General features: G+C 36.8%; 1 protein-coding gene across 1 annotated transcript in view; it reads right to left on the reverse strand.

Annotated features, from left to right (window-relative positions):
• The window catches only part of LOC111863007 (dynein beta chain, ciliary-like), a 124,625-nt gene that overhangs the window by 70,441 nt on the left and 41,569 nt on the right, over window positions 1–12,615 (reverse strand). The window contains 7 exon segments of the mRNA XM_033750747.1: window positions 430–663; window positions 2,271–2,415; window positions 4,298–4,524; window positions 5,676–5,900; window positions 6,479–6,627; window positions 7,650–7,746; window positions 9,310–9,339. Of these exon segments, the coding sequence (XP_033606638.1) occupies window positions 430–663; window positions 2,271–2,415; window positions 4,298–4,524; window positions 5,676–5,900; window positions 6,479–6,627; window positions 7,650–7,746; window positions 9,310–9,339 (1,107 nt within the window).

The raw sequence follows: 12,615 nt of genomic DNA on the forward strand, positions 1-12,615 counted from the left end.
GATAATCCAGTACAGTGATCATTTTTCTACACTTGTACTTGTTTCTGGCATTATAAACGAACATCCTGCTTTTGAAAACACCATTCTCTTTGAACAATTCTATCTTCTGCAATATAATGCTGTGTAGTCTGGTGAAAGCTAATTGACATCGCAGAGGAATATACTGCCTATATTCAGCTCATCTTGCTGCCTGTTTCTTGCTTGGATTACTCTTCAATCCTGAAGATGGAGACTAAATATTCTTCCAAAACATCATTTGACTTTCAGTGGACTACAGGTCATTATACTCCAGAAGCCAGAACTCTTCTTAGTGTACTATAATTTAGTACCTTCACCCTGTTAAACTAACCTACTGGATTTTCATGCTTGATAAAAAAATTATGATTGTTGAAGATAAAATCCTTAGATAATATCATATGGATCCAGCACCTGTTTCTTCTGGTAGTCTTTGATGGCATTTTCATAACCCTCCTCAAGACGTGAAAAGGCTATATTGACTTCTGTAGTCCACCAGATCTGGGTACCACAGAGGGACACCTGTGCTGGGTAGTCAAACAACCACTGCTCACGAGGCTTCTCCTCATAGCTCACCACAGCTTCAGCAAAATAATGGCAGAGGGAAGTGCGCATGGAATCTTGTAAACGATTTAACCACACCTCTACCTAGGAAACCAAGATAGTCAACTGTCATATTTTTTAAAATTTGTCAGTAAGAATTTGTGAAAGCTTAATTGTTTACAAGTTTCAAAAAAACGAATATATGCCATGTTAACACTGTAATTTTATGCAAATGTAGTTTGACATGATATTACAGTCTCAGTGACCATGAAGTAACAAATGTACTCCATCTAATGCTGAGGTCAAAAATGTGTGAAGCTTTACCTACACTCTCCTTATATGCTTTCATGGCATACACGGAACTTTATCTCTGCATCTTTGCTTACAATCTTTACAAATCTAGACTGACTACAGAGTTACACTGATATGAAACTTGTGTGTTCCTAAATTTTTATTTATTTATGGTTTATTTAACAATCCTCTCAGTAGCTCAGAATATGTATCACATCAAATGTTATGATTAATGAATGACAAATTGCAAAGAATATGGAAGCATTTGGTTATGGCTTGCTTCAGAGTTTTATCCTGGCATATGCCTGCAGGGAATGAAGCAACCCATGAAAACCTTAAGGTATGATTCGCAAGAAGCATCTCTTGCGGCTGGGCAATGCGGAGGTCTGTACATGCGCAGTAAGAAGCTGCGGCTGAATAATTTCCTACTGCGCATGTGCAGACCGCCACATAGCCCAGCTGTGCGTTGCCACCTGCAAGAGATGCTTCTTGTGAATCATACCTTTATCCAGAACAGTTCTTGACCCAACCGAGATTTGAACTGAGAACCTTATGAATATAAGCCAAAACTGTATATTCCTCAAAATACATGCATTCTACTGTTGTAAAAATTACACAGATTTGGAAAAGTTAAAAAATTATACAAGTTACCCAGATAATATCATGGAATGGGTGAAGGTGAAGTCGCTGTGCTTAACTAATTATGCACTATGCCATGAAGACATATGGGGGATTTGATGTACTGATTCACATTTTCTTGACCTTGGCACTAGTTAGAGGTGAATGGTCAACTACACACCCTTGCCACTTTACCCCCAAGGAAAGAGCAGCTGGTATCCACTGTATAGGTGGTTGGGCGGGCCCCAGAGCCAGTCTGGATGACATTGAGAAAACTCTTGACCCTACCAGGACTTGAACTGATACCTCGGACATCTAGCCTGTAGCTAGTCGCTACATAAATAACCCAGCTTGTGAAAGGTGCCTACAAGAAAACAAAATCAGCCACAGACATCCTGTGTGACTGTGAGGCCATAGCTTATTTAAGATTTTGTCACCTGGATCAATTTTTTATGGAACCAAGTGACATTTATGATGGCCCCATAAGCAGGGTACTACGCTTTATTAAAAGTGTAGGATTAATAAAGGGCTAATCCAAGGGGAAGCACAACAGATCACTGAAGGTCGCAGTGCGGGGGTCGATTTTTACGGCCCACCCCTTACCTACATTACATTATATTACATTAGTCGCTACACTGACTACACTATCCCGGACTCATCGTGGAATGGGTGACACAAAATAAGAATGACCACTGGTTAGATCTGAGCAAAACATGTGGAATAACATAAGGACTGTGTTAGAACAGTCAGAAGTTGCAGAATTTTTTAGTTCAAATTTCTGATCAATCAAAGAGGATACTTACTGGTCCACTGCAATCACTCTCATAGTTGAACTCCACATATTCACCATCCTTGGCAATCATGCCTTGTGCCATTCTCTCCGTTCCACCATTTTTATCAGTATTGAATTTTAGGTGTGCCATGGAGTCAAACAGCTTGGTGAGGTGCCTGAAATCCAAAAACATTTTTCTTACATTTTGAATGTCTAGTCCTTCTTCTTCTTCTTCTTCTGTGGCACAACAGCCCAATGTCGGGCCTTGGCCTCCCTTATCAAGCCCCTCCATTCCTCTCTGTCCTGCGCTGCTCTCTTCCAGTTCCTTACACCCATTCACTTCTTCGCATCTTCTTCCACCGCATCAATCCATCTAGTTCTTGGTTTCCCAGCAAGTCTCCTACCACCTATTATACTATATAAAATTTTCTTTGGGATACTTTGACATAGTGGAGGGGCTTGCGTGGTCAAATGACCCTGAGAGCTATGTTGGCAGTAGCATAGTTACTGGTAGGGCCACCCACGCCACACAGGTCGAAGGGGATGACCCAGACTAAAGGTTCGGCCATACAGAGCGCTATGTACGCGATGCATGCTACATACGCTATGTTCGCTATACGAACAGAAAAATATTTCCCTTTACTGCCAATGTGACTGGCCACACAGACTTCCATACTCCATGTTCCCTATGTTAGCTGTGTCGCAGAGTGTACACAGCATACATAGCATATGTGGCCGAACCTTAAAAGAGATACCCTGGTCCTCCAGGTTGGACATTGGGCGAGACGCCGATGACCTCTCACCATAAAAAAATACAAATGTCTCAAAACCTGGAATCAAGCCTTGGAATGTCTAGTTCAGGCAAGTCTTAAATCAAAGATATGATGTACAGTTTTACTGGGTCCAGTTAAGCAATTTATGCATTACTAATGATTAATTTATTTCCTCAAAAAATGATATTAAACCTTTCATTTTTGCACTACAGAATTTTCTTGAAGTGTTGTGTTCAGGATTATTTCTGTGTCTACATTTCAGTGAATTTTAAAAGCAATAAATACCCTTTCCTTTTGACAAATGTTATTAAAGTTAATGCATATTGCTTTCTATTTCCTCACTTTGTATTGTACTGACTGTCATTTTTTCTTATTTTCAATTTTATGTATTTTCAGTTATTAGAGGAAATGATGTAAATTGTAATACCATTATAAAGGCATTAAAACAGCCAGCAAAAAGTGGAAGTAAATGCAAGTCCTCATGTACGCAACACAAAATATTTCTAAGATGGAAACTGTCATTTGCATCTAATTAAATTGTGTAGAAACTATTTATAATTTTAATTTCCAAAATGACATATGTTTTTCATAAAAAACATCATTTATGTCATGACAGAACATGTTTGTATTAACTAATTCTTGCTTTCATAATGGATTAATGATATGTATTTATGAAATTAAATGTATTCAACTGATATCCCAAAAATTGATAGTGGCTATTTACTTCTATTGAAAAGCTAGACATGTCACATTCTTTGGAAACAACATCGAGCTTAAAGAAGCATGGTATTATGAAGTGTAATACTATGTACTTAAGTGACAGTCTGATGTTTCAGAGAAACATATCATCTCCATCTTCATGGTTGAGAGAAAGCCAATCAAGAAGCCAGCGGAACAAAGCAGCAAGCTGAGCCACATGCATCTGCTGGTTTCTTGTTTGGCTTACTATTTGACTTTGAAGATGAAATTAATATGTTTCTCTTGAAATTTAAGGTTCTCCCTGAACTACACAGTATTACATCCCAGAATACAACAAACTTCATAGTCACTGCTGTGAAAACTTTAAGTCCAACATCCAACTTGATTTTATATTCAAGAGCTAAATGAAATATGAAGCAGCTGTAACTGGACTTGTGGAATCCTGATTCTTAGAAGTAAATACTGGGATGAAGAAATAATACATTTGTTGCGAGATTTGAAGATCTCAGCAAAGTGGCTATGAAGATTACTGACTGTGGTATAAGAAACTGTTAAATGTAATTCATAGCATAAAACACGCATTCACCTCGCAACAGTCCTCGGCTGGTTTCCGTTGGACAGAATGTCAAGGAGGTCAGCAGATGACACAAAGTAGAAACGAGGGAATGTGAGACGTTTCGTTTCCAAATACTCAGCTAGTGCTTTCTCACACAATGTTAACTCCTTCTGAAGTACTTCAAGCTTCTGACTCAGACCATGCTTATTTGTTGCCTCTACAACATTTGGAGTTAATTTCATTTCATCCATCATCATCTGCCAAAAAAAATAATTAATTATTCACAGTAAAACACCTCACCATCATCTGTGAAATGACTGTCTGGAAAATGTGGGATCCTCGACGTCTCACAATCCTATGGGCCTCCAGGGCCTGTGACAGGGACGGTTTTTCATTTTTACTCACAGTAAAATACTGGTTGGTAAACATAATATGTAGGACAATCCTTTTATTTGAGGATCTCATAGGGATTATTAAGACAGCTCTTTTCTGGGATGTGACACCAGTTGGTGTAGTAAACATGACATCCCGGATACCTATGAAGACAGCATGTTCTCCCAAAATATCAACAAACTTGTACCAGAGGACACAATATCACTTCCAAGAACACAGTAACCTTACCTTTTTATGTTTTCTCTCAAACAGAGTTTAATACATCACCTCCTATTACAGACTATCAGATACCAAGGGTTATTGCAATTAGCTTTACCTAATGACTAAATTCACTATCACGAAAGACACATACAGCGAAATCTTTCTAAAAAGCAGAAAGGAATTGCCAGAAATTTTTTCTGTTCCTCAGAATTAAGATTAAAAACCATACAAAATTGCTTCCAATTAAGTTGACACTATTGATGTATTATTTAATAAATATGCAACAATTGAGCTTAGGAGCCAAGTTCTTCTTTATTGCAGCTGAAAACCATTGGTCCATACAGGGTTATGATGTGGGATAAAACAAAAAGTTGCTGAATAAAAAAGGAGGGGAAATTCAAGTCTTAGTTTGCTAATTAATTCACTGTATCAAACTATATTTCTCTGAGGAGACCAGATGTGTCTATATTAATATTTGCTAATGGTCTTTCACATACATCTCAAGACACAGAGCACAAGCAAAGTCAGTTTAAACAGTAACAATCCTGACTTATATTTTGGAAGTGCCTGGTTCAAATGTTTGTTGGGACACCAACCACTTTGACTGAGGTTCTTTGTGGTTTTCCACAACCCCTTTAGGCAAATGCTAAAATGGCACTGTAAAACACCCAAAGTCTCTCAAGTTCACCAACCATAACCATCCATTCACACTACTGAACCACTGCAGATGGTACAGAGAAATTTAATAAACTATGGTTCACCAATCCATCCATGTTTCATCTTGCACTGTTACATTTTAAAACTATATTCTGACCTTAAATTCTGTATCAATTTTATTGAAGCGTTGTGAATCCTTAGGCAACTGCATCTTGATATCCTCAGAACTCATAAAGATAGATTCCAGATGAGCCCATGTGCGCTGTACTTCAAACCACATAGTGATCACCTGATCAGCATGGCACAACTTTGTCTGCCATGCTGAAACCTCCTCCAGGAAGTGAGCAATGAACTTTGATGTGATAAGATTCTGCAGCTGTACCTGCAAGACCACAATCCTGTTCATGTCCTGAAATGTATTCTAGTTTTAATCCACAATAAAAGGAGATAAAACTCTCCATAGGTGGCATATATCTTTATGTAAATTCTTTATTAATACAGGAAGATGGATATACAAATATATAAGAATGTAAACATGAAAATAAAATAAATAATGCAGGAATACTAATACAGAGTGAGTTGCACAGCACAGCACAGCTCAGGTGTTAGATTGTCTGGTCACTGGATTACTGTACTGCAATGCAAATAAACATGATTTGTACAGCTTTCTTTATTATTAATTACTGAATGGACCTGACCCTGCAAAACATGTAACACACATGGCAACATTTAACTAGAAGGAAGGTGGTGATTCTTGCGTTGCACAATGATACGCTTTCAATTTTAAGTTACAGCAACTGTTGAAGATGTAAAATACTTTGATTTACAAAATCAGATTCTTATATCACATAAGTAAACAAAATTACTTATGAATACAAGATTCATCCCCCTTTTCTGGCTGTATTATCAGATTGATAGTGTGTCATCACAGAAAACAATCACCACTACATATCTGTATACCTGATTGTCTTCCAGAGTTTCAATTAGCTCTTCACTAGCACGTAGAAGGCTGCATCCAGTTCGAGCATGCATTTCCTGTTCAAACTCCATGACAGACCACGTGATTTGCAAATCTCGTAAGTACTTTTCCATTGACATCTCCTTCACAGCTAAAGAATCAAGTCAAAATGTCTAATTATTGCCTGACAGTGAACTTAAAATGGGGAGAGAAAACAGCATCCCAGAAAGTAGGAATGTTTTAATTTTTAAATGCCTAATATGTCTTTATTCAGTCGTAGTTTTCACTTTTCTCTTAAATGTTTCTCTATAGAAAATAAAACATTCTTCAAAAATTGTATTAGTAATGTTTTCACAGTTCTATACCTTTCTCCTTATTTTCAGATTTTCCAAGTTATTTTATTGGCTGTGTATAAACAATGTATCTCTGCAACTTGCATCACTGAGGAAAACTTGGTAATGGAGCAGCAGGGTATTCTTTGATAAAAATGAATATAGGGTTTAGATTTACTGCTACTCAAGTTGGAGTTTTATTATTTGCAATTTAAATGTGTTTAGCGTCATCTTTGCTGTAATTATGCCCAAATTAAATCTGTCACATATAACTTCAAGTTTTGACATTGTCATCATGGTCATAACTATTGATTTATAGACAATATTTTCCATAAAACTGTGCCTGAACGTTCATAATTTCTACAAAATTTTCCAGTCTTAGTTTGATGTGTCTGTTGCTTACCTTTGTTTAAGGTAAGCTGAAAATGAAAATTGCTGTATGGCCATCATGTTGTCATGTATAAAAAAGTTCTTTACAAAAATGACATTTTTAAAAGCTCTCTTAGCATCCATAACTTCAGAACTCTATACTTGTATTAAGCAGCACAGGTGTTATAATCACATTTCACAATTTCATGCCAAACCTGTCATGTTTTTATTACCGATTATAAAAGATAAAATGCATGAGTCTGGGTAGGCATCCAGTGACAAAGTTCGCAAGAAACTTCATAAGAACTGTTAAAAGATTCGAGAACCTGAAGCAGGATGGACACACACACAAGCATAAAACTTGGTGGTTTCATAGTCTTACTTCTACCCCTTAAATGCTGAAAACGGGATTGGTACAAAATACTGGAGAGTGGGAGTTTTTGTTCATATTCTTATGTTTGTGACAACATACCTTTGTCTACGATATTCTTCACCTCTTCCTCACATTCATGCAGGTTCAACTCAAGCAATGCTTCCAGCGTTGTGGACTCATCCATAACAAATTTCACCTAAAATTGAAAAATTAAGCTACAATAACTTGTAAGGCAGGTAAAGCATGATGCTTATATTAAGGCTTGAGAAGGTAAAGGTGCTTCATTACTTCAACACACCTTACAGACACATGAGTGAATGGAAGTACACCTCTACCATTCTTGACCTTGACCCAAGATGGTGGCAAGTGTTCTGCTTCAAGTCTATGTTGCTTTATTCCCGAGGAAACAGCCCTCCAGTACACACACCACAGCAGCCCACAGGCTAAATCCTACTGGGACTAAGCTAGGCAAACTCATAGAACCAAATTTCTATGGTCATGAGACATTCAGTCAAGAAACTGTGGTTTGCTGCTGATAAGGGTTAATGCACAGATATGAACTCTTGTGCCCACCCACTCATGAAGTCATACAACTTCAGAACTTCTGATGTAGAATATAGAAACTAAAGAATTCTATAAATTTTAATCCTGTATTTAAGCATCCTGTTGCACTACTATATTCAGAACTGTTTATAAACTACACAGTCCATCAACAATGCAACAAATTCTTCTTTCTTTCATTTTCACTTTTGACACAACAGGTTTTGGCCCTAAATGGCCCTCTTCAGGTGCCTTGCTAAGCCATTTGCTGTCACCTATACATGATTTTAGTCAGAACCATGAACAATCCCATCATGCAAAACAAACAGTTATTAGTATGATAATTAAACTAATACATAAGTATCTTTCCAAATATTTTTAATTTTAATTAAATGAATTCTCTTGGATTTTACCGTATAGAATGTCTAAACTTATAGGAAAGTGAACATGTACAATGTAACAACTGTGTTTGTCATGACAAAGTCAAATAAGACACAATTCTTTCCCATAAACACATGCATTCTTGTACGTGGTATGTGAATGTACACAAGTAGATGAGTGCTGACAAACCAATTAATTCATTTCATAAAACATATAACAGTATGTCTCTGCAGAAAGAGACTGACCACCTGTGTAATCCATGAACCATACTGCTTCTGCCATTTTCTGCAGGATTCTCATAGCTGACTGCAGACAAGCCACAAAATAAGTTACCAGCACTACTGGCAGAATTTTCATATGAAACCTAATGATGTTTATAACATTAAGTAAGAAACAAAATGATATATTAGATACAATCTTAATATTTTATGTTTAAAAAGAAATTCAGAGAGCAGACTTGGCTTAAAAGTTTAACACTGGGAAATTTGTGACTTTCATACAAGATTAAAGTTAATTTCCTATCTATGGATTTTTTCTGGGGCAGTGAATCAAGAAATAGACCCAAAGAAAACTTGTAGCAGATAATGATCATGTTACATTTTTATAAAACAAGCAGAAGTGATACAGCATAAAACGTTAAATCCACCTCCAAAATCTGTAACATTAAATGCCTGGAAACCAGTTTTTTATATAAATCATCTGGATGCTAAGAAATCCCACTAAAAGAATAATATTATAAGGCTTCACTTTGTTATATTTAAATTTATTTCAAGTGATGTTAGCACTCATCTATCTGAAGATGAACTTGCAGTGAGCCCTAATGACTCCTAGTACTTACAGTGAGCTCTGGTGGCAGTGCAGCTAAACTCTGCAGCACCATGCAACATATTGAATGGTTAAGCCAGGGTTAGTTAAGACAGACAACTCTCACCATGGTGATGATGCATTTCAATTTATGTTTTGGAGGCTCGGAGTACAGACTTACTTATGAATCTAAACATAATTTGTTTCATGACAAAGAAACAGTATCATATACAGGAGTAAATTTTCTTGAAGAATGCTCATTGACACATTAAATGTTTCATACATTTTGAAGGCCAGCACTTTGACTATTAAAAAATCAACTTCACAATATGCAAAATTTAATCTGCTTGGTTTTGATGTTCAGGAGCATCAGCTAATATAGAGTCCTTTCTTTTCAATTTAACACTCACTCTTGTTCTTCTCTGATTTACAATTCTAGAACAAACATTTTCTTAAAAATCTTTAATTTTTCAGTAATTTTACTCATCGTCTTGCATATATTTTACTTTCCTGCAACAGACACCTACACAGTGACTTAAAAGTCATATATCCTAGCATGGAGTACTGCTCTTCAGAGATAGTAACAAGAACATGAAGAAAGGTAGAGCTGACCCCATGCATAATCAATTAAGCGCTACGCCATGAAGGTCTATGGAGGATTGGAAGCATAGCTCCATATTCTTGGCCTTGGAACTTGATGGAAGTGAGTGGTCAGCTTCAAACCCCAACTGATTTACCCCCAGAGAAAGAGCCTGCCCAGTACCCTATGGATAGGGAGGCTGGGTGAGTCCCAGAGCCAGTCTGGACACTGTGGAACAGAGAAAACTTTCTTCCTCCTGTCAGGAATCAAAATCTGGCTGTCCATCACAATACTGATTGAGCTATAATTAAATACAAATAATTTTTTTTGGGGGGGGGGATCTAGGGCCTCATGGCAGTGACAATACAGGGTGTTTTGGGTTGGAACACAATGAAGTAAAGAGACAGTCTGATGTTTTCGAAGAATGTACCACCTCCATCGTCACAGTCAAAGAGTCAGCCACGAGTAGTCTACTGCCTGTTCATGCTGATTTCTTGCTTGTCTTACTCTTCTACCCTGAAGAGAGAGGTAATATGTTATTCTGAAACATCAGGCCCTCTGTAAAATTCATGGTGTTACAACACAGACAACCTTACTCTTTAAAAGCTTTTTAATGAATGTGTACTTAATTAAACCATAAATCTGTTAAAGGCTGTGATAATTAAATAAAATTACTTAGAATTAGAGAAACAATTCTAATTCTCCTATTTAAATTTCACCAGAAGCTAAAACTCTACCATATCCAAGAATCACACACATTTCTAAATGGTATAAATTGCATCATCTACAGTTGTGTTAAATGTCTGATGAGAGAACATCACCTGTATGTAATGGTCTTAGAATTCTCACCTAAACTGCATGTCATTCTTAACAGTCAAAACAGCTGTAACATGCATCACCAACCAAAGTGAGCACAAGTTGCATATGCATATCTTTGCTGAAATATTTATGTTGAAAGTATCCAGAAGAAGCTCATAATTAGTACTGTTGTTGTAGCCACACAGAACCCATAAACTTTGGAGACATAATATGGAAAATACCTAATTTTGTTTAATGTAGATAAAGTAGCATAACTGATACTGACATGTGCACACAAAAATGATAGTCATACTGTACTGAAAGATTTTAGATCACTTTAATGGAACTCATGATAATGTTGACACGTATAAGAGATTACTTCTTAACTCAAATGAATACACACCAACTGTTAGTCACAGTATTTTCTCTGCATTTTGAGTCCTATGAAATACTCAATATGTAGTGAAATTAAAGTAGGCAACTAGTTCTTCACAAAAGTTCTTGTTATACCTTACTTACGCAATTTTTATGCCATATTCATTTATTATTTATCCACACTTCTATCAATATTAATGATTCAGCATGTTCTTATATTGTCTGTTTATTAAAATAGTGTGTTCAAATATTATTAAATATGTTTTTAAGATGAGAAGTGAGCTTCTAAATATCTTAGAATGAATTACGCTCTAATATGAATTTTCTACCTTAACTGCATGCGTCTCGTTATATCACAACATTTAATATGTATGTGAGTAGTATGTATTTTCAAACACTTTACAACTTACACACTTTTGATATTGGTAACTGTTTATTATTTGAACACTCTGTTCATGGGAACATCGCGAATATCAGTTATTTTCTTCCCAACATTGCTCACATCTGAAGGAATACATACGTTTTACAGACATGAATTCCCTATGTCTAATTAATGAGAATTTTAATCAAAACCGGTTTAATGTAGCCAATTATTAACCAAGGGACCACTACATTCTCTTTCTCAGCAAGTAAAACCAGTTCACATTCTACAGATACGAGGATTATTCGGAAAGTAATTTCTGGTGAGCTGCTAACAAAACACGCAATAAGAACATTTTTCTTGTTGTAGATAAAGAAATACATAGATACTTCAGCTACCTCTCAATGTTGTCACTGCCAGAACTGCAGCACTTGTTGAATATGGGAACAAGTTTTTGTGTGCCTGTGTGGAAGAAATTTTCTGCCTGTATTATCAGCCACATTTTTACACCTTCCATCAGCTCATCATTGTTGAAGCGCCGTGATCCTAACCAGTTCCTCAGGCAGGTAAACAGGTGGTAGTCGCTTGAAGGGAGATCAGGGCTGTAAGGAAGGTGGTCAAACAACTCCCAGCTGAAATGCTCCAGCAGTGCTCGATTGCGAGCATCTGAATGTGGACACACATTGTCGTGGAGCAGTACTACACTGGATGTCATCATTTCATGCCTTTTGTTCTGAATGGCCAGTCATAAGCAATTTCTTTTTGTGGGTGTGTTTCGGAGTACACTTCTGACGTTACTGTTGTCCCTTGTTGCATGAAGTGCACCATTGGCATGTCCCAGAAAACAACTGTGATCAGCTTTCTAGAGAGCAGATGTTTGTTTAAACTTTTTTGGCTTGTTTGGTGAATGTGTGCATCTACTGCTTTGACTGTTCTTTGGTTTCAACTTTCACAAATGAAACCAAGTTTTCATTACCTGCTAGACGTACGAACTGACTGAAATTCCTCACCATCTCAGTGGTACCGCTCAAAAAGAGTCAAAGCAGAAGCAATTCTCTGCGTTTTGTGCGCATCTGTTAGTGTTTTCGGAAAACATCTTGCGCAAAACTTGTGACAGCCTAGCCTAACTATGATAATCTCATACAGAACAATGCGTAAAATTTGTGGAAATACACATGAAAATTCTGAAATTGTGAAGTGCCATTTTTCGCAAATTTTTTGATTGC

Source organism: Cryptotermes secundus, unplaced genomic scaffold (assembly GCF_002891405.2).
Source record: "Cryptotermes secundus unplaced genomic scaffold, Csec_1.0 scaffold1894, whole genome shotgun sequence".
Taxonomy (NCBI): Eukaryota; Metazoa; Arthropoda; class Insecta; order Blattodea; family Kalotermitidae; genus Cryptotermes; species Cryptotermes secundus.